General features: G+C 48.4%; 2 protein-coding genes across 2 annotated transcripts in view; both read right to left on the bottom strand.

Annotated features, from left to right (window-relative positions):
• Positions 1–1,346: 1,346 nt before the first annotated feature.
• Positions 1,347–21,811, bottom strand: part of LOC127636866 (proto-oncogene DBL-like) — a 34,994-nt gene continuing 14,529 nt past the window's right edge. Inside the window, exons 20-27 of the mRNA XM_052117650.1 lie at positions 21,664–21,756; positions 21,310–21,388; positions 21,172–21,229; positions 15,554–15,750; positions 15,249–15,355; positions 14,988–15,100; positions 6,326–6,426; positions 1,347–1,397 (exon numbers count right to left, since the gene is read on the bottom strand). Of these exons, the coding sequence (XP_051973610.1) occupies positions 1,354–1,397; positions 6,326–6,426; positions 14,988–15,100; positions 15,249–15,355; positions 15,554–15,750; positions 21,172–21,229; positions 21,310–21,388; positions 21,664–21,756 (792 nt within the window). The 3' untranslated portion in view covers positions 1,347–1,353. The remainder of the gene's footprint in view (positions 1,398–6,325; positions 6,427–14,987; positions 15,101–15,248; positions 15,356–15,553; positions 15,751–21,171; positions 21,230–21,309; positions 21,389–21,663; positions 21,757–21,811) is intronic.
• Positions 10,634–17,053, bottom strand: LOC127636872 (uncharacterized). Its single transcript, XM_052117655.1, has one exon. It carries the CDS (start codon positions 12,875–12,877, stop codon positions 11,495–11,497), a length of 1,383 nt encoding a protein of 460 aa, XP_051973615.1. The 5' UTR covers positions 12,878–17,053; the 3' UTR covers positions 10,634–11,494.

Genomic DNA, 21,811 nt, shown 5'->3' with positions numbered 1-21,811 from the left:
TAGAGATTTAGTTTTTTACATTGTTTTACAAACTCAATGGTTTCTGAGTTGTTTACACAAAGTGCCATAGTGAGTACATGTTTCAGAGGACGTGGCAGCTAAGGAAGTAAAACAATGTAATGGAAAAGGTTATATTGGGCCATACAGTATGCACCATGAACCAAATTTGATGGATGTGTAAAAACTGGATTTTCAAACAAAATATTGAAAAAATATTTGTAATTGCTTATGAACCATATCAATTTCAGCTCAATCTTAAACACTGATTCTTTGATGCCTGGAAACACTTTGAGTACTAAACTTGCCCCAGCATAGCTAGATTTAATCTGACTCAATGTAAACATGAATATAAAGACACACTGAACACCTGAATGCAAGCAGCATTTTCAGTGGCCCCTGTGAAGTTGTCAGTTGTCTTAGGGGCAACTGAACACCTTTTGTGTCTGTTCACACTGTTTTTCAATAATTTTCCTACGTAATGTTGCGCTAGGCAGACTTTGGGCTACCTCTAGATGTTTTTACAGTGTCTCCTGCAGGAACACTTCAGAGATTGTGCAACAAATGATCATCATCTGTCAGTTTGACTGAATATTAAAGAACTAAAATCAAGCACTGACAAGTATGAGTTTGGAGAAACATAAAAGTTCAGTTCATTCATTTGGAAAGTTTTCACATGATATTCTCTGCAATTATATTTCATGCAGTGAAATAGTTCTGCCGAAGTAAAAAACATTAAAAACAAGATGGAAAAAAAAGATATAGGATCAACCTGAAAAATATGAAAATGGAATGTTAGGTTTTGGCACATAGATTATTTACTGATGTATATACCTGTATTCATCTTTCTTTCACAACAGAGCTGGTATCCGGACCATCTTAAAAATTGGCTTTTAAAAACAAGTGCCCAGTCATGGTACACATCTGAGGAGAGAGAAAATTATTCTCCATGTTCACAGTCAGTTACACCCCCATACAGCTTTTAATTGGCTATTTAATGCTGTGCTAACCATAAAAAATGCATGTTTTTATATCACGTGTTATGGCACAGTTTGGTGATGGTACTTTCCAAGGTTTTAGAGGATCTGCATTACCGTAAAGTTTGTGCTCGAGTCTGTGCTTCACTAAGGTCCTTTATTTCTAGACTGTACGGTTGCAGGCCAAGAATCTTTCAAGGAGAGAAAAGAATCCCTTCTGTTTTTAAGCAAGCTCTCTAAATCCAACATAATCCACCCTCGATGGCAGATGGAAATTTAACTTTGTGTTTGTTTGTGTAAGCGTCAGGTGGCTGGATGACAGTAATGGCCTTTAGGGTTGTCACATGGTGGGAGCTTTGTATACATGCGGCTGATCTACTTAGGTGTTGTTAGGCTTCCTGCTGTTTATATTTCCTGTACCTGTGAAAGGAAACCAAAAAGCTTTAGAGAGATTTTAGAGCTTTTTCTACTACAATACATTAGAGTATGCTCAGTCAGTCCTTATATCATAACTAGAATCTTTTTGACTCTAAAATAATCTTAAATAATTTTGAGATAAATATACATGTAATCAACATTTCTTTTTGTAAGATGCATTTTCTGAAAATACAATAATTGATTGTTTTATGTAAAAAATTATATATATTCATATATATTCTTATGTTATATATACTCACTGAGCACTTTATTAGGAACATTATGGTCCTGATAAAGTGCCTGAAATGGTCTTGGTTACTGTTGTAACCTCCGTTCCCTGATGGAGGGAACGAGACGTTGTCGAATGTAGTGACACAAGGGGTCTTTCTTGAGAGTCTCGCATACCTCTGAACTTGAGAAAAATTGTCAGAGAGAATTTGCATGTCCCGCTCCCAGACATACGGGTATAAAGGGAAGCGGGCGTACGTCTGTCAGTCAGGTTTTGCACTGAGGAGCTAATAATATGGTACGGCCGTTTACAGTGGTAGCTCCAGTGTCGTGGCAAGGAGGACACAAGGTCTCGTTCCCTCCATCAGTGAACGGTGGTTACAACAGTAACCATGACATTCAACTTCTGTCATTCACTCAACGTTGTGTCGAATGTAGTGACACAAGGGGTCCCATTAAAAAATGCCATGCACTAGACCATGTTACGTGAACTGCTAACGCAGGTGTAAGCAAGATACTGCGTGCTTGAAGCAACTGTATCGGCCGGACGTAACCCTCCCCAACGCCCCCAGACAAAGGTGTTATATACAGACCTTAGGTTCCCAGCTCCCCTAAGGTGGGAACAGGCAACATGACTATCATGGGAGCAAGCCTGCCAGCCACAGCCTTTTCTCTCTCTATGTTTCTCATCATAGAGCATAAAGCGGCTGGGGCTATCTTAACGCTATGAAATGCATCGGGGAAGGCGATCTTTTCCGTTCCTATTCTTTCAGGGGGAAAAGACCCTGTGGAGACCACATCCTGCCCAGACTGGGGGGAGGTAACATGTGGCCAATACATCTCAGGAAGAAGAACATCCAGGAAGCGAGAGCTTATTGGCTAACCTGGGAGAGAGAGCGCACTGGATCACTTTGGTGAAGGGCGATATCATTTTCGTATTACCGAGTTCTACCGGCTCAGACCTGACAAAACTCGACTGACTCAACCCTGAGATTGTAGAATCTCGCAAAGGTATTGGGTGTTGCCCAGCCTCAGTTTGGAGACAGCATTCCCTTACCGCCATATGCCGAAGCACACAAAGAGCTGCTCAGAACATCTAAAGCTCTGCGTGCGGTCCAAATAGATACGTAAAGCATGTACCGGAGACAGCAACGAAGGTTGGGTCTGCCTCCTCCCGGGGCAGATTGCTTGCAGGTTCACGACCTGGTCCCTGAAGGGGGTCGTAGGAACCTTGGGCATGTAGCCCGGTCATGGTCTTAGGGTGACGTGAGTATCTGCCGGACCGAACTCCAGGCTAGTGTCGCTGACAGAGAATGCTTGCAGGTCCCCAACCCTCTTGATGGAAGCTAGCACTATCAGAAGGGCCGTCTTCAAGGAGAGGGCCTTGAGCTCAACTGAGTCAAGTGGCTTGAAGGGGGTCTCTGAATGCCCGAGAGGACCATTGAGAGATCGCAGGTGGGGAACATGCTTGGCCGGGAAGGATTCAGCCCCCGGGCGCCGCTAAGAAACCTGATAATCAAGTCGTGCTTACCCAAGGACTTGCCATCCATTGCGTCATGGTGGACGTGATAGTGGCTACATACACCTTCAAGGTGGAGGGGGACAGCCTCTCCTCCAACCTCTCTTGCAGGAATGAAAGCACTGACTGAACTGTGCATCTCTGCGGGTGTTCGGACCGGGAAGAACACCAATTTGCGAACAAGCGCCACTTTAGGGCGTAAAGCTGCCTGGTAGAGGGATCACTGGCTTGGTTGATCGTGCCTAAGTCCGCAGGTGGTAGGTCACTCAAATCTTCTGTGTCCCATCCAATGGCCAGACGGGGAGGTTCCAGAGGTCTGGGCGTAGATGCCAGAGGGTGCCCCGTCCCTGGGAAAGAAGGTCCTTCCTCAGGGGAATTTGCAGGGAGGTGCTGTCGCGAGGAACGTGAGATCTGAGAACCAAGTCCGAGTGGGCCAGTAAGGAGCAAATAAGGTGACTTTTTCCTCGTCCTCCCTGACCTTGCACAGCACCAGTGCAAGAAGGCTCACTGGGGTATATGCATACTTGCGCAGCCCCCAGGGCCAGCTGGGTGCCAGCACGTCTGTCCCATGAGGGGCCTCTGTTAGGGAGTACCAGAGTGGGCAGTGGGAATTGTCTTGGGAGGCAAAGAGATCTACCAGTGCCATGCCGAACCAGCCCCAAATCAGCTGGACCACCTGGGAGTGGAGCCTCCATTCTCCGCTGAGCGAGACATGTCGCGAAGGCACGTCCGCTGTCATGTTGAGGTTGCCAGGATATGAATGGCCTGCAGCGACCTGAGTTGCTGTGACTCCAAAGGAGGAGATAGCGGGCGAGTTGTGGCATATGACGAGAGCTCACGCAGCCATGGAGATTTATGTATGCTACCGTCGCATTGCTGTCTAAAGGGATCAAGACGTGGGAAAAACCTCTGCAGGGCAAGGAATACTGGCAGAAACTCTAGGCAGTGTATGTGCCAAAGCAGCCGGGGCCCTGTCAAGGAGCCAGCGGCTGCGTGCCCGTTGCACACGGTGCCCCAACCCAGTTGAGAGGCATCTGTGGTGACCACGACATGTCTGGACACCTGCTGTAGGGGGACTCCAGCCAGCAGAAAACAGAGGTCTGTCCAAGGATTGAAAGTCTGATGGCAGAAAGGGGTGATTAACACACGGTATGTGCTGTGGCGCCATGCCCACCTCGGACCAGTGCTGAAGCAGTCTGATATGCATCAACCTGAGTGGTGCAAATGCGGCCGAGGATGCCATATGCCACAGGAGCCTCTGGAACTGAGGAACCACTGTGCCGGGTCGTTCGTGAGGTGTGCTGTCATTGAGACTGAGTCTAACTCCATGCCGAGAAAAGAGATGCTCTGAACTGAGGTGAGCTTGCTCTTTTCCCAGTTGATCTGAAGCCCTAGACGGCTGAGGTGCCTGAGCACCTGGTCCCTGTGAGTGCTTAGTAACTCTCGAGAATGAGCTAGAATGAGCCAGTCGTCGAGGTAATTGAGTATGTGGATGCCCACTTCCCATAGCGGGGCAAGGGCTGCCTCTGCGACCTTGGTGAAGACGCGAGGGGACAGGGACAGGCCGAAGGGGAGGACTTTGGACTCAAACGCAAACCGTAGGAATGGTCGATGTCGAGGCAGAATGGAGACATGGATGTATGCATCCTTCATGTCTACTGCTGCGAACCAATTTGATGCTGAACGCAGGTTAAAATCTGTTTCTGCGTGAGCATTTTGAACGGGAGTTTGTGTAAAGCCTGGTTGAGAACTCGCAAGTCCAAGATTGGCCGCAATCCACCGCCTTTTTTGGGTATGATGAAGTAAGGGCTGTAGAGTCCCTTCTTCATCTCGGCTGGAGGGACAGGCTCTATCGCATCCTTGAGTAGCAGAATTGTAATCTCTGCCCTTTAGGTGCTGGCGGTTTCACCGCGCATCAAAGTGGAGCGAATACCGCTGAAACAAGGCGGGAGCCTGGTGATTTGAATCGCGTAGCCAAGTAAGATGGTCCTGGTCAACCAGCGTGACGGGTTGGACAGCGAAAGCCATGCGTCCAAGTTCCGTGCGAGGGGCACTAAGGGGATGATCATTTTTGAAGTACCGGGTGGGGCTTCGCAGCGGGAGGAGCAGGTAATAACGCGTCGGGAGGCAAAAGCGAGTTCCGAGGCTTGGGTGCTGAGAAAAGACTCAAAGCACTTACCTTGCTCCGTGTACCTAGCAGGGGTAACTGCGTCCGGGGAGCCGGGACTGTGGTTTTTGGTGCCGGGGTGCCATGAGAACGGCGCGCACTGGCTAGATGACCCAGGAAGTGAGGAAATTGCTCTTTTATTAACAATGTGGGAAAACAAGGATCTTCCTGCCGGCCCTCCACTGGGGGACGGAGTGGTCTTGGTACCAGCTCCGGAGCAAGCGTCAGACTCCCTGGGTCTTCCATCTCAGGAGTGCTTAGGAGCCTTCTGGGTCCTAGAGGAAGTCCTGAAGACGGGGGACGTGCGCCGCCTGCAAGGTGCTCGATGCTGTGGCATGATGCGAGATCGCTTCCATCTGCCTCCTTACTGCCGAAGACTGCTGCGTTGAGAAAGCGAGCCTTGTCAACATCTTGACCATGTTCAGCATGACCAATGGGTTTTTCATGTTCACCCATTGCCTGCCTGAGTGCCCATGCTGTGAACTTCGTGGCTCTGAGAGCGAGGTTTGGTGGCAGAGCGCAGTTCCTGCAGCACATCGGGGTCAGGACTACCCAAGTGCAGATCTTTAAGTGCCTTGGCTTGGTGGACTTGCAGGAGAGCCATGGCATGCAGGGTGGAGGCGGCCTGTCCAGTGGCGCTGTAGGATTTCCAAGTCAGTGACGACATCATCCTACAGGCCTTGGAGAGGAGTATCGGACGATCCCGTCAGGTGGCGGTGTTCTCGGGGCACAGGTGGAACGCAATCGCCTATCCACCTGGGGGACCTCCGTGTACCCGTGGGTCACCCCACCATCAAGGGTAGTGAGAGCGGGCGATCGAGGAGGTCGGATCTGGGTAGTAAAATGGGCGTAAAATGGGACATGTGGGGGGGGGTTGTCGACACAACGTCGAGTGAGTGACAGAAGGGGAACTGAAGCTGCCATTTTTGCCATTTACTAATATATATATATATATATATATTAGTAAATGGCAAAAATCATTGGGCATGTGGAGTTGACTTACCATGAACTCCCCTCCTAATGTCCTAATGGAGGGACTTCTGCCAGCATCTCCAAGCATTCTCAACAGTGTATCAACAGGGAGTTTTCCTTCACTTCCACGAGTCAAATTCTTAACATGCCTAGGGGAATTTTGAATTCAGATACTGTATGTTGGGTAATTAGTGACATAAAAGTATAGAATATTTTTTTTACATCCAAAAGGTGCTTCATTGATTTTCCATAGACATACTGTAAAACACTTAGGCCATGTCCACACTAATCCTTTTTCATTTGAAAACTCTGTTTTCAGTTTCGTAACGTTGTGTTTGGTACTAGAGACCGTCTCTGATTTTGGTGGGAGAAAATGCTGTTCCAGTGTGAATGAGAGGTTAACGTAGATTTACATAGGTGTAAATCAATGCATTTTAAAATGAAAATGGATAAGTCTGTATGTGGCCTAAATTCTTATGCTAAATTCCAGTTTATTTGAATTTAGATTATTAATATAAAAAATGCAGTAAACATTTTGAAATGAAAGATGATGGGTGTACATGTTTCATGTTAAAATACTTTCTCTTATCTCATGTGCAGAGGCAACAATAAGTAAGCCATTCATAGGTTGATTTCCCTGAAAAGAGTAAATACTGTAGTGTGGCAATATCAAAACTTTACCCTGTTTGTTTAAGCATCTTGACCAGCCCAACATGGCAACAATTGCTCAACACATAGTATTTTTGTCTTATTTAAATATTTAAACATTCTTAAAACAAGATACATTTATGTGAGGAGCAAAATGACATATGGTCTTGTTTTCAGAGAAATCAAACAAAATTTTGTAATGTTTATGCTTATAACAAGTAAAACGATTTGCCAATAAAGTAATACAAAAAAAATGTAAATATTTGTTCTTACTCCATTGGCAAATAGTTGTTTAAAGCATTAAACCCCACAAAATTTTGTAAAAATGTGAAAACAACTTAATGTCATTCTGCTTCTGAAGTATTTTTTGTTTTTAGCATGTTTAGATATTTTCTCATTTCTTCATTTTTGCAGTGAACAAATGCCATGAGTTTGTGGCAGGACTATCTGTTTGATAGTTTAAGCAATGGAAGACAGGGGGAGTGTTCAGGTGACCAGTTTGAACAACCTTTGGAGAAGCTAATCAAACATTTCACCTTTAAAGCCCAAAGTATGCTTCGGTCAGAAATGATGTGTGATGCAACTTTCAGCATGCAGCCTGATTTTTAACAGCACGTCTTTGAATGCACAATATGCGCATGTGCCAGGAGTTACTTGCTCTAATTAGTTGTTCCACAAGGTAGCAACACTCACATTTGAGCAGTTGCTTTCACAAAGAAGCGCTAGATGTAATCGCAGCTAAACATCAGTGCCCAGTTTTTCAAAAGTAATCCAGTGGGATTTTGGATCACGGATTGGATCAAATCTTGGAAATGGGTTTTTCAAAAGCAAAAGAGGGATTTCGAACTAAGATCAGAGCATGTAATCCAATCTTACATTTGATCTGGATTTGTTTTTTAAGTGAATGATTACAAAATCAATGTTTACTGATGATATATACATTTCTTCATATTTGAAGCATATACGTATGAAGCATGTCACATCTAATGATATATGGTAAACCAAAAAAACAAACCAAAAAAAAAATCTCAAAGCTATCAGCTGTCAAATAAATGTCACTGTTGCTCAAATCTCTATAATTCCACAGTATATTAATGGCAATGACAACAACAAATATACTCATTCAGTATATTCAGTAGCCTAGTTAAAAGTAATTTCTCACAATTGCATCTCTAATTGCATGTCCAGTGTGTCCTTCATTAGGTAAGAACATTGGCGGCTGTAAAAGTAAGATGGATTTGGTGATCCTGGATAGCAAAACATGGGATTTCCAAATCCGGATCAATTTGATCCAGATAAAAAAATTTGAAAAACTGGGCCCAGGAGATTAGGGTAAAAACAACAAAAGAGCGTCAAGAGCGCATGTGTGAGGAGGTCTAGAGATACCTGCATTTGTATAACTTGAGTCTGAAGGAATATAAAGACATCCTGAAAAGAAAGTCTGGTGTCTCATAGCAGTCGTAGCGTGCATGAGCCACCGCCTGTGAATGCGCACCCAGTAATATGGAGTATACTTTGAATGGCTCGCGTTCGACTGTTCGCAGACGCTGAGCATTCGTTCAAAATGGAAGTATACCCAGGGCTTAAGGAAAAACAGATCTGAGAAAACGTTTGGTTACGTATGTAACCTCCGTTCCCCGAGGGAGGGAACGACACGTTGTGTCGGAGAAGCGACACTAGGGGTCTCTCTTGAGCGCCGATATCCACCTCTGATCTATGAAAAAAGGCCAATGAGAGTTGGCAGCCAGTATTTGCATGTCCCGCCCCCGGACATACGGGTATTTAAGCGGCGCAAATACGGGAGTTCATTCAGGATTTTTCTGAGGAGCCGGAAATGGTCCGGCCACAACAGTGGCTCGGTTCAGCGACATGGCGGAGGAAAGACACAACGTGTCGTTCCCTCCCTCGGGGAACGGAGGTTACATACGTAACCAAACCTTCCCCTTCTGTCGCTCTCTCCACGTTGTGTCTGAGAAGCGACACTAGGGGACCCATTCCAATCTTGCCATATGCTGAACCGTGTACGTAAACTGCCAATACAGAGGCGGGCAGGGATTCATCCAGTGCCACGCATCGTCTGTACCCGGCTGCATGTACCCTTCCCCAATGCCCCATACGAACATCGGGATCCTTCTAGTTACCCTGAGAGGGGAACAAGGCGATGTTTGCCAACATGGGAATGGGCCAGCCTGGCTGGGCCTCTTTTCTCTCTATTTTTCTCGCATAGAGCAATCACGGCCGGGGCCCTTACACGCATATAGGGAAGGGGGTCTTACCCAGACCCTGCGGAGACCACACCTGCCCTTTTTCTTGGGGAGGAAAAGTGGTAGACACGTCACACGGCCGTCTTAGGGCTCGTGTGGAAAGTATGGTGCAGTGGTAGATCCAGCCTCGAAAGGGGGGAGTTGCTACAGCACGGCGACCGGGGCAGCTGTAACTGCCTAAGGGAGACACTGGGGTCCGCTCGTAAGGGGACAGAACCGTGGAAATACACACAGGGGGAGTCCGAGCAGGAGGCCTTACCTGCGGAGCACCTATACCAGTACAGGGTAGCCATCAGGGTACCCGCAGTGGCTTGGGTCGGCGAGTTCCTCCACTGAACCGCGGACCCGGAGGGCTGGGGAGGAATCGACCAGGGTCCCGACTCAGAGTGGGGCACCCTGGGAAAAAAGGCGCACTACTTTACCTTGGCGTCAGGAAAAGGGCGCTGGGCGTAAGCGATCCACCCGGCCGGTCGGTCTACGTGTTACCGAGTTCTACGGGCTCGGACCTGACAAAACACGAGACGCAACCGACTCAACGCGGAGGTTGTAAAACCTCGCAAGGGGGTTGGGTGTTGCCCAACCCGCGGCTCTACAGATGTCTGCTAGGGAGGTGCCCTTGGCCAGTGCCCACGAGGACGCAACACCCCTTGTTGAGTGAGCTCGGACCCGCAAGGGTAGGGGCACGGCCTGGGTGTGATAAGCCAGTGTGATGGCGTCGACAACCCAGTGGGCGAGCCTCTGTTTGGAGACGGCATTCCCTTTCTGCCGTCCCCCAAAGCAGACAAAGAGCTGCTCAGAGCGTCTGGTGCTCTGTGTGCGGTCCAGGTAAATGCGCAGGGTGCGCACTGGACATAGCAACGAAAGGGCTGGGTCTGCCTCCTCCTGGGGCAGCGCTTGCAGGTTCACTACCTGATCTCGGAATGGTGTGGTAGGAACCTTGGGCACATAGCCCGGTCGTGGTCTTAGGATCACAGACGTATCTGCCGGACCGAACTCCAGGCAGGTGTCGCTGACAGAGAACGCTTGCAGGTCCCCGACCCTCTTGATAGAGGCGAGCGCGATCAGCAGGGCCGTCTTAAGAGAGAGGGCCCTGAGTCCAATTGATTCAAGCGGCTCGAAGGGGGGTCTCTGGAGTCCTGCCAAGACTACCGAGAGATCCCAGGAGGGAACTAGGCCTGGCCGGGAGGGATTCAACCTCCGGGTGCCTCTCAGGAACCTGAGGATCAGGTCGTGCTTACCCAAAGACTTGCCGTCTACAGGATCGTGGTGGGCGGCAATGGCGGCAACATACACCTCACCTTGAGGGTGGACGGGGACAGCCTCCTGTCCAGCCTCTCCTGTAGGAACAGGAGCACTGACCTAATCGCGCATCTCTGTGGGTCTTCAGTTCGGGAAGAACACCAATCTGCGAACAAGCGCCACTTTAGGGCGTAAAGGTGCCTGGTAGAGGGGGCTCTGGCTTGGTTAATTGTATTCACAACGGTCGCCGGTAAGCCGGCTAGCTCTTCCGCATCCCGTCCAGGGACCAGACGTGGAGGTTCCAGAGGTCTGGGCACGGGTGCCAGAGCGTGCCCCGTCACTGAGAGAGAAGGTCCTTTCTCAGGGGAATTCGCAAGGGAGGAGCTGTCGCGAGAAGTCTGAGTTCCGAGAACCAAGTCCGAGTGGGCCAGTAGGGGGCCACTAACGTGACTTGCTCCTCGTCCTCCCTGACCTTGCACAGCACCGGTGCAAGAAGGCTCACTGGGGGAAATGCGTACTTGCGCAGCCCCGAGGGCCAGCTGTGTGCCAGCGCGTCTGTCCCAAGGGGAGCCTCTGTTAGGGCGTACCAGAGCGGGCAGTGGGAGGTTTCCTGGGAGGCAAACAGGTCTACCTGGGCCTTGCCAAACCGTTCCCAAATCAGCTGGACCGACTGGGGGTGAAGCCTCCACTCTCCGCCGGGCAGGCGTTGTCGTGATAGCGCGTCCGCTACGACGTTGAGCTTGCCGGGTATGTGAGTGGCACGCAGCGACCTGAGTCGCTGCTGGCTCCATAGGAGGAGACGGCGGGCGAGTTGTGACATGTGGCGGGAGCGTACACCGCCTTGGCGATTTATGTATGCCACCACCGTGGTGCTGTCCGATCTCACGAGGACGGGTTTGTCCCGAACTAATGGGAGGAACTTCCTGAGGGCGAGAAGGATGGTCAGCAACTCCAGGCAGTTGATGTGCCAACGCAGCGGGGCCCCTTTCCAACGGCCCGCTGCTGCGTGCCCGCTGCACACGGCACCCCACCCGGACCGGGAGGCATCGTTTGTGACCAGAACGCGTCAGGACACCTGCTGCACTGGCACTCCTGCCCGTAAAAAGCAGAGGTCTGTCCAGGGTCGGAGTGTTTTGAGGCAGGCGGGGGTGATCCTTACCCGATGCGTGCCGTGGTGCCATGCTTGTCTCGGGACAAGAGTCTGGAACCAGTGCTGAAGTGGTCTCATATGCATCAACCCCAGCGGCGCGACCACCGCGGAGGACGCCATATGCCCCAGGAGCCTCTGGAAAAGTTTTAGAGGGACCACTGTGCCTGGCTTGAAGGAAGCGAGGCAATCCAGCACCGACTGAGCACGCTCGCTCGTGAGACGTGCTGTCATTGAGACTGAGTCTAACTCCAACCCGAGAAAAGAGATGCTCTGAACCGGAGTGAGCTTGCTCTTTTCCCAGTTGACCTGAAGCCCCAAGCGGCTGAGGTGCCGGAGCACCTGGTCACTGTGTGTGCATAGTAACTCTCGAGAGTGTGCTAGGATAAGCCAGTCGTCGAGGTAGTTGAGAATGCGGATGCCGGCTACCCGTAGCGGGGCAAGAGCTGCCTCTGCGACCTTCGTGAAGACGCGAGGGGACAGAGACAGGCCGAAGGGGAGGACTTTGTACTGAAACGACTGGCCGTCGAACGCGAACCGTAAGAAGGGTCGGTGTCCTGGCAGAATTGAGACGTGGAAGTACGCGTCCTTCAGGTCTACCGCTGCGAACCAATCTAGATGCTGAACGCCAGCCAGAATATTTCTCTGCGTGAGCATTTTGAACGGGAGTTTTAACAAGGCCCGATTGAAAACTCGCAGGTCCAGGATTGGTCGTAAGCCACCGCCTTTCTTGGGTACAATGAAGTAAGGGCTGTAGAAACCTTCCTCTTTTCGGTTGGAGGGACGGGCTCTACCGCGCCCTTGGCTAAGAGGGTCACGATTTCCGTGTGCAGGGAACTGGCATGCTCGCCTTGTACTGCGGAAAAGCGGACGCCCCTGAAGGGGGGCGGGAGCTGGGCAAACTGAATTGCGTAACCGAGTCGAATGGTCCGGTGCAGCCAGCGTGATGCATTGGGAAGCGAAAACCACGCTTCCCAGCTCTGCGCTAGGGGCACCAAAGGGACAAGTATTTTGGACGTACCCGGCAGGGCCTCGCAGCGGGGCGGAACAGGTAATGCAGCGTCGGGTGGCTTCGTTGCGGCCTGAGGCTGGGGTGCTGAGAATAGACTCAAAGCACTTACCTTGCTCCGCACACCCGGCAGGGGGCGGGTTCGTGACTGAGGAGGAGGTCTGCTGGCGTCCTCTGGACTCATCTGAACCGGCCGGCCGGGGGGCAGTCGTAGGCAGGCGGAAGGCGGGATCGCCACGTCCGGTGTACCGGGACTGTCGTAATCTGAAAGCAGATTGCCGTGAGAACGGCATTTGCGGGCCAAGTGACCCAGAGGCAAAGGAAATAGCTCTTTTATTGAGAATGTGGGTACTACAGCCCCCGTCAGGGGGTGTGGCAAATGAAAAAACAAAGGATTCTCCTCCCGGCCCTCCGCCGGGGGACGGAGCGGTCTTACCACCTCCGGAGCTAACTTCTTGGGCTCTGGGTCAGCTGTCTCAGGAACGCTTGGGAGCCTTCCGGGTCCTAGAGGGGGTTCGTGAGACAGGGGGCGTGCGCCGCCTGCGGGGTGCTTGATGCTGGGGCTGAGAGCTGGGCCCGGGTTAAGGCGGAGCAGGAGCTGGTTTTTCCGCAGGGGGACGCCCTCGGCGGGCAGACGGGGCAGGGCCCGTAGCGGCAGGTGTGCGGCGGGGCATGATGTGAGAGATGGCCTCCGTCTGCTTCTTCACCGCGGAGAACTGTTGGGTGAAGTCCTCGACAGTGTCGCCGAAAAGGCCAATCTGGGAGACAGGTGCGTCTAGGAAGCGGTTCTTGTCGGCCTCACACATCTCGACCAGATTGAGCCAGAGATGGCGTTCCTGGACCACTAGGGTGGCCATTGCCTGTCCGAGTGCCTGCGCTGTGGCCTTCGTCGCTCTCAGGGCGAGGTCGGTCGCTGAGCACAGTTCCTGCAGCACATCAGGATCAGGTCCACCCCAAAGCATGTTTCTGAGTGCTTTGGCCTGGTGGACTTGCAGGAGGGCCATCGCATGCAGGGCGGAGGCAGCGCGTCCAGCCGCACTGTAGGCCTTTGTGTTGAGCGAGGATGTTGTCCTACAGGGCTTGGATGGGAGTACGGGGCGGCCACGCCAGGAGGTAGGGCTACCGGGGCATAGATGGTACGCAACTGCCCTATCGACCTGGGGAATCGCCCCGTATCCGTGGCGCTCTGCGCCGTCGAGGGTGGTGAGAGTGGAGCGGGTGGAAAAACGGGACCGGGGGGATGCGTGGCCGCAAACGGCACGCTGCCCCCAGGAACCAGTCATCCAACCGTGAAGGCTGTGGGGAGGATGGAGGGTTCCAATCCAACCCCACGCTCACGGCGGCCCGGGAAAGCATGTCAGACATCTGAGCGTCGGCCTCAGCCTGGGCCTGCTGGCCCGAAGGCGGCAGTCCAGGGGAGTCCTCGGCATCAGACATCACACTCTCCGATGCAGCGGCGAGCTCATCTGCTTCGGGCTCGGGAGGATAGACAGCTGGGCCGTGAGGCGAGCCGCTATCGCCGCGAGCGTAGACGGGGACCAGCGAGCGTGTCGGGGAACGGGAGGTTCGCGGGGGGCTACCCGGCGAAACTGCACCTGCTGCCGCCCCCAAATCGCCCCCAGCGCCAAACGCATCGTCCTCAATCCCATGGGAAGAAGGAGCAATGCGGGGTGCAGATGGGGTGGCTTGCTCTCTGTTGAAATCAAGCCGCGACCGCAACGTGGTCATGGTCATGTTCTCGCAGTGAGAACATGAGCCATCCACAAACGCCGCCTCGGTGTGATCGCGGCCCAAACACACGAGACAGCGCCTGTGGCCGTCTGAAGCGGAGAGCACTCTACCGCATCCAGGAACAACACAGGGGCGGAAGGGCATCTTGAAAAAGACGCGTCCTGAAAAGGACGTTCAACGCGCTGTGTTTTGCTCTTTTAGAGAAATTCACTTCTTTTAAGGGAAATAACTCTTTTAATACACAGTATGTGTGTGTGTCTGCGCCGTGCAATGCGAAGGAGAAAGCCGCTGTTGTGCGCCGTCAAGATCCAACAGCATGCAGATCGTCAGAGGAAACAGGAACGTTAGTGGTGTGTAACTCGCAGCAAACTGCAGACAGACCATCGGCTCCGAAGAAATTTTCTGAATGAACTCCCGTATTTGCGCCGCTTAAATACCCGTATGTCCGGGGGCGGGACATGCAAATACTGACTGCCAACTCTCATTGGCCTTTTTCACAGATCAGAGGTGGATATCGGCGCTCAAGAGAGACCCCTAGTGTCGCTTCTCCGACACAACGTGGAGAGAGCGTCAGAAGGGGAACTGTAGTCTTATTGACTGAAAAATAGGTAAGAATGTGTTGAAAAATTATTTTTTGATTAATGAAGGATAAATGCTTTAAATGACTCTCACCAAATCCCCATGGCACTCTCCTGAAGCACGTGAATTATATCACCACATTTGATGATTACATCCTCCTTGCCACACTTTAGGTGGTCCACTATTGCTCTATACCTTCCAGGAACCTAAAGAACAACAATCAAACCAGAATATTACCAGGTCAACAGAAGTCACTCAGACTGTCTTAAACCAAACCCCTTCATTGTTGAAACACCAAACATGCACCCAAAGGGCAAAAATGAATCTGAGTTATGTCTAAAGATCCAAGCTTACCAGCAGCACTTCATCGTCTTCATCAGAGTCTGAGATGTATGAGAGGTCAGTGGTCCAGTCCTCCAAACCTTCACAGATGTCCACTGAGTGAGATGTGTCTGGCCAGCCTGAAAGCCACAACCAACCAATCCACAAAAGCCACAATGATATTCTTATAGCATTGAGAATTACAAACATTGTCATTATGAGATGTAATTTCAAGCCAACACACATGCCACAATTTACGTAGTAGAAATCCAATTTGATGCATTACATTCATGTCAACCAGACTCAATGACAATGAAAATGAGTTCTGGCTGACTCACTCCGGTGGTTGTGGTGCTGGGGACGTGGAGAAATGATTATTGGGTCTGTCAGAACCGGACTTGCTCGGCCTGAATCGGCCTCCTCTGAGCTGACGGACACCCCCTGGAACTTGCTGGTTGGAAGGACGTCAAAACAACCTGAGCAGCCAGTGATCTGTGTGGAACTCCAGGGCATGCATACGGACATATGCCTCACACTGACCCACCAACCGATGAGCCGCCCGGTACAAGGGCATCAAAGGAATGCAGGGCAAAAACACAACAACAACCATCATACATTGTTACTAGCAGCATACTTAACAACAGGACTGAGGTCAATGGACTTAGTCTCAGACAATGTGAGTATAATTTTTACAGTATTTTTTTTCAATATACCCCAAACCTGTTAAACTGCACAAAATGGCATTCAAAGAAATTGTTTTAAAAAGACACTTTCTCTATGGGTGCTGAACAGAAAGTAACGTGTGCTTGCAAATGTCTCAAATTAATTTAAAACAAACATTTAAAAAATTAATTTAGGGTGAATACCTATTAAAATAATGTAAAATCTAAATAAAATATTAATAATAATAAATAATAATTACATAAGGATAATAAAAAAATCTGTAAATCTAAATTATGTATATACACTCACCTAAAGGATTATTAGGAACACCATACTAATACTGTGTTTGACCCCCTTTCGCCTTCAGAACTGCCTTAATTCTACGTGGCATTGATTCAACAAGGTGCTGAAAGCATTCTTTAGAAATGTTGGCCCATATTGATAGGATAGCATCTTGCAGTTGATGGAGATTTGTGGGATGCACATCCAGGGCACGAAGCTCCTGTTCCACCACATCCCAAAGATGCTCTATTGGGTTGAGATCTGGTGACTGTGGGGGCCATTTTAGTACAGTGAACTCATTGTCATGTTCAAGAAACCAATTTGAAATGATTCGAGCTTTGTGACATGGTGCATTACCCTGCTGGAAGTAGCCATCAGAGGATGGGTACATGGTGGCCATAAAGGGATGGACATGGTCAGAAACAATGCTCAGGTAGGCCGTGGCATTTAAACGATGCCCAATTGTCACTAAGGGGCCTAAAGTGTGCCAAGAAAACATCCCCCACACCATTACACCACCACCACCACCACCACCCTGCACAGTGGTAACAAGGCATGATGGATCCATGTTCTCATTCCGTTTACGCCAAATTCTGACTCTACCATCTGAATGTCTCAACAGAAATCGAGACTCATCAGACCAGGCAACATTTTTCCAGTCTTCTACTGTCCAATTTTGGTGAGCTCTTGCAAATTGTAGCCTCTTTTTCCTATTTGTAGTGGAGATGAGTGGTACCCGGTGGGGTCTTCTGCTGTTGTAGCCCATCCGCCTCGAGGTTGTGCGTGTTGTGGCTTCACAAATGCTTTGCTGCATACCTCGGTTGTAACGAGTGGTTATTTCAGGCAAAGTTGCTCTTCTATCAGCTTGAATCAGTCTGCCCATTCTCCTCTGACCTCTAGCATCAACAAGGCATTTTCAGCCCACAGGACTGCCGCATACTGGATGTTTTTCCTTTTCACACCATTCTTTGTAAACCCTAGAAATGGTTGTGCGTGAAAATCCCAGTAACTGAGCAGATTGTGAAATACTCAGACCGGCCCGTCTGGCACCAACAACCATGCCACCCTCAAAATTTCTTAAATCACCTTTCTTTCCCATTCTGACATTCAGTTTGCAGTTCAGGAGATTCTCTTGACCAGGACCACACCCCTAAATGCATTGAAGCAACTGCCATGTGATTGGTTGATTAGATAATTGCATTAATGAGAAATTGAACAGGTGTTCCTAATAATCCTTTAGGTGAGTGTATATATATATATATATACAGTGAGGAAAATAAGTATTTGAACACCCTGCTATTTTGCAAGTTCTCCCACTTGGAAATCATGGAGGGGTCTGAAATTGTCATCGTAGGTGCATGTCCACTGTGAGAGACATAATCTAAAAAAAAAAATCCAGAAATCACAATATATGATTTTTTAACTATTTATTTGTACGATACAGCTGCAAATAAGTATTTGAACACCTGAGAAGATCAGTGTTAATATTTGGTACAGTAGCCTTTGTTTGCAATTACAGAGGTCAAACGTTTCCTGTAGTTTTTCACCAGGTTTGCACACACTGCAGGAGGGATTTTGGCCCACTCCTCCACACAGATCTTCTCTAGATCAGTCAGGTTTCTGGGCTGTCGCTGAGAAACATGGAGTTTGAGCTCCCTCCAAAGATTCTCTATTGGGTTTAGGTCTGGAGACTGGCTAGGCCACGCCAGAACCTTGATATGCTTCTTATAGAGCCACTCCTTGGTTATCCTGGCTGTGTGCTTCGGGTCATTGTCATGTTGGAAGACCCAGCCTCGACCCATCTTCAATGCTCTAACTGAGGGAAGGAGGTTGTTCCCCAAAATCTCGCAATACATGGCCCCGGTCATCCTCTCCTTAATACAGTGCAGTCGCCCTGTCCCATGTGCAGAAAAACACCCCCAAAGCATGATGCTACCACCCCCATGCTTCACAGTAGGGATGGTGTTCTTGGGATGGTACTCATCATTCTTCTTCCTCCAAACACGGTTAGTGGAATTATGACCAAAAAGTTCTATTTTGGTCTCATCTGACCACATGACTTTCTCCCATGACTCCTCTGGATCATCCAAATGGTCATTGGCAAACTTAAGACGGGCCTTGACATGTGCTGGTTTAAGCAGGGGAAACTTCCGTGCCATGCATGATTTCAAACCATGACGTCTTAGTGTATTACCAACAGTAACCTTGGAAACGGTGGTCCCAGCTCTTTTCAGGTCATTGACCAGCTCCTCCCGTGTAGTTCTGGGCTGATTTCTCACCTTTCTTAGGATCATTGAGACCCCACGAGGTGAGATCTTGCATGGAGCCCCAGTCCGAGGGAGATTGACAGTCATGTTTAGCTTCTTCCATTTTCTAATGATTGCTCCAACAGTGGACCTTTTTTCACCAAGCTGCTTGGCAATTTCCCCGTAGCCCTTTCCAGCCTTGTGGAGGTGTACAATTTTGTCTCTAGTGTCTTTGGACAGCTCTTTGGTCTTGGCCATGTTAGTAGTTGGATTCTTACTGATTGTATGGGGTGGACAGGTGTCTTTATGCAGCTAACGACCTCAAACAGGTGCATCTAATTTAGGATAATAAATGGAGTGGAGGTGGACATTTTAAAGGCAGACTAACAGGTCTTTGAGGGTCAGAATTCTAGCTGATAGACAGGTGTTCAAATACTTATTTGCAGCTGTATCATACAAATAAATAGTTAAAAAATCATATATTGTGATTTCTGGATTTTTTTTTTTAGATTATGTCTCTCACAGTGGACATGCACCTACGATGACAATTTCAGACCCCTCCATGATTTCCAAGTGGGAGAACTTGCAAAATAACAGGGTGTTCAAATACTTATTTTCCTCACTGTATATATATATATATATATACACGTCTTTATTTATTTTTTGCTCATTGGTTAAGCTACGGTTAACATCAACAATTTTCATTTAAGCTTAGACTTGTTAAATGTTAAAAAATGTCAGTGTTTGGGGGGGCCTGGGTAGCTCAGCGAGTAAAGATGCTGACTACCACATCTGGAGTTGCGAGTTCGAATCCAGGGCATGCTGAGTATCTTCAGCCAGGTCTCCTAATCAGCCAAATTGGCCCGGTTGCTAGGGTGGGTAGAGTCACATTTGGTTAACCTCCTCATGGTTGCTATAATGTGGTTCTCATCTCAGACACGGAGGCAACTGAGATTCGTCCTCCGCCACCCGGATTGAGTCACTACGCCACCACGAGGACTTAGAGCGCATTGGGAATTGTGCATTCCATATTGGGGAGTAAATTTAAAAAATAATAATAATTGCGGTGTTTGAAAATATATTTACTGCACATAGCATTTCACATTCTGGCTTGTACTCTCCAAACCAAATGCTGCTATCAATAAAGTTTTGGAAATAAGGAGAATGTTGTGAGTGTGTGTTCATGCATCGTCTCAATATGGTATGGATAAATCCTATATCCATCATACAGATGGGATCAAATCATACATTACTTATGAGAATGACTTACATGCGCAACACTGATGTACAAAATATAGAGATTTTTGTGCTAATTATACATATATGATTTCTTTCATGTTTCAGATCCTTTCAAACCACTATGAAATATAAAGGTGAATGTTGATGCACATATACCGTAATTTCCGGACTATTGAGCGCACCTGAATATAAGACGCACCCACTGAATTTTTAAAAAATTATTATTTTGAACATAAATAAGCCGCACCTGTCTATAAGCCGCAGGTGCCTACCGGTACATTGAAACAAATGAACTTTACACAGGCTTTAACGAAACACGGCTTGTAACAAAAATAAATAAGCTTTAACGAAACACGGTGTGGCAGCGGGGCGTAGTCAAGCGCCCGTCCGGGAGAGAAAAGCAGTAAGGGTGCTTACATCAAGTGCTGAAAACTGTCACACTGGTGCCAGTGTGACAGTTTTCCCAAGAAGGACACGTGAAACAGGGCAATTGACGTTCCAGGTAAGGCTTTTAATGGCCACAGCAATGTTTACAATCAATTTTATAAAGTTTCTCAATTCTTGGTCTTCTATGCGCCAACACTAGACTGACGTCTGTCTGTCTGTCTGTCTGTCTGTCTGTCTGTCTGTCACTCTGTCACTCACTCACTCTCTCTCTCTGTGTCACTCACTCACTCACTCTCTCTCACTCACTCACTCACTCTCTCTCACTCACACTCGGTCTCTGCTGACCTTTTATGCCGCTCTACCCACGCTTACTGAAATTAGACACAGGTGTTAGACATTAGCTCAGGTGTAAGCGCCCTTACCGCTTTTCTCTCCCGGACGGGCGCTTGACCACGCCCCCACTGCCACACACGGCTTGTAACAAAAAAACAAAAATTAGCAGTAAACAGTAGCCTAGCAAGAAAGTCATTGGTCACTATCTTCCTCCTCTTGTGCACATGAAACCACTGAAGTCATCTCCTTCGGCGTCGGAGTTGAATAGCCTCAGATTTAGTTGTCTTTTTGCACTGAGTCAATTCCTCACGCTGCTGTTTCCAACGTCTCCCGTGCAGCAGCTCTATTTCCTTTTCCAACAGCCAGATCAATCGCCTTCAACTTGAAAGCTGCATCATATGCATTTCTCCGTGTCTTGAGGGTGACAAAATGACTACCGTAATCAGAATGATGGGAAGTTTGAGCGCGCTCGATTTAATCTAAACCGTAAACAAAAAAGTTGTTTTGACCTTAACCCGTTCGGCAATTTCATTGGTCTAATGAAAGCTTCATGCCGCCAAAAAACTGAGCACGTCACAGAATGTTTTGTTTTTTTTTAAATAAAATTTGAAAGCGGGAAAAATCCATATATTAGCCGCAAGGTTCTCTTTGATCTCTTTGAGTGTGTGGATGTAATACGTACCCGTAATTTCCGGACTATAAGCCGCGAGGTTCAAAGCGTGAAATTACGGGTACGTATTACATCCACACACTCAAAGAGATCACAAACAGAGTGTTAGGATAGGTGGAAATGCAGTGAGGATCACCTGTCCATCAAGGGTGGAGATAAAGGCCGCTCTCCATCTGGACACGGGTGAGCATCACCTGAGAAAGTAAAAAGCAGAGTTTGATTAAAAACACACTCATTACAGATATTAACAAATATCAAAAAGGAATATTGAAACCTTTGACAATCTTCTGCTGATTGTTGAGGATTTTTCTAATCTCAGTGAGCCATGTGATTTTCACCTCTACAGTTGTAGCCTGAAAAACAACAATGGTAGACAACAAATATATATATATATATATTTTTCATTTAAAATGCGTAAAAACTACATATTTTTAGTTCAATTGAGTTCTACATACATATTGTGTTTAGGCCTTTGCATTAAGGGCACAGTCACTGCGAATAAGCCATTTCTGGGATTTTACCATCAACAAGGAGGTGTTGAGGAGGTGTAGGTAAGTGATGAGAGAAGCACTTATAACGTTTTATCCATTGCATACTGTGGAGTTTTAAACTCAATAAGATGACTCACCTGAACAACATACACCTCTTCTTTTCCATTGTACCAGATTTCAAATTTCTTCACATCCCCTTTGATGTTTTCTGTGATGCCAACAGCACTCATCTGCAAATGAAACACAGAGGTCAAAGGTCTCACTCAGAAACTACAGTAATAATGC

The sequence above is a fragment of the Xyrauchen texanus genome, chromosome 44 (genome assembly GCF_025860055.1).
Source record: "Xyrauchen texanus isolate HMW12.3.18 chromosome 44, RBS_HiC_50CHRs, whole genome shotgun sequence".
In the NCBI taxonomy this organism is placed as follows: domain Eukaryota; kingdom Metazoa; phylum Chordata; class Actinopteri; order Cypriniformes; family Catostomidae; genus Xyrauchen; species Xyrauchen texanus.
This window is presented reverse-complemented; position numbering and strand designations above follow the sequence as displayed.

What these genes read in the sequence shown, in the direction of transcription:
- LOC127636872 (XM_052117655.1), bottom strand. Translation starts at nt 12,877, where the DNA reads ATGCCGTTCTCACGGCAATCTGCTTTCAGATTACGACAGTCCCGGTAC.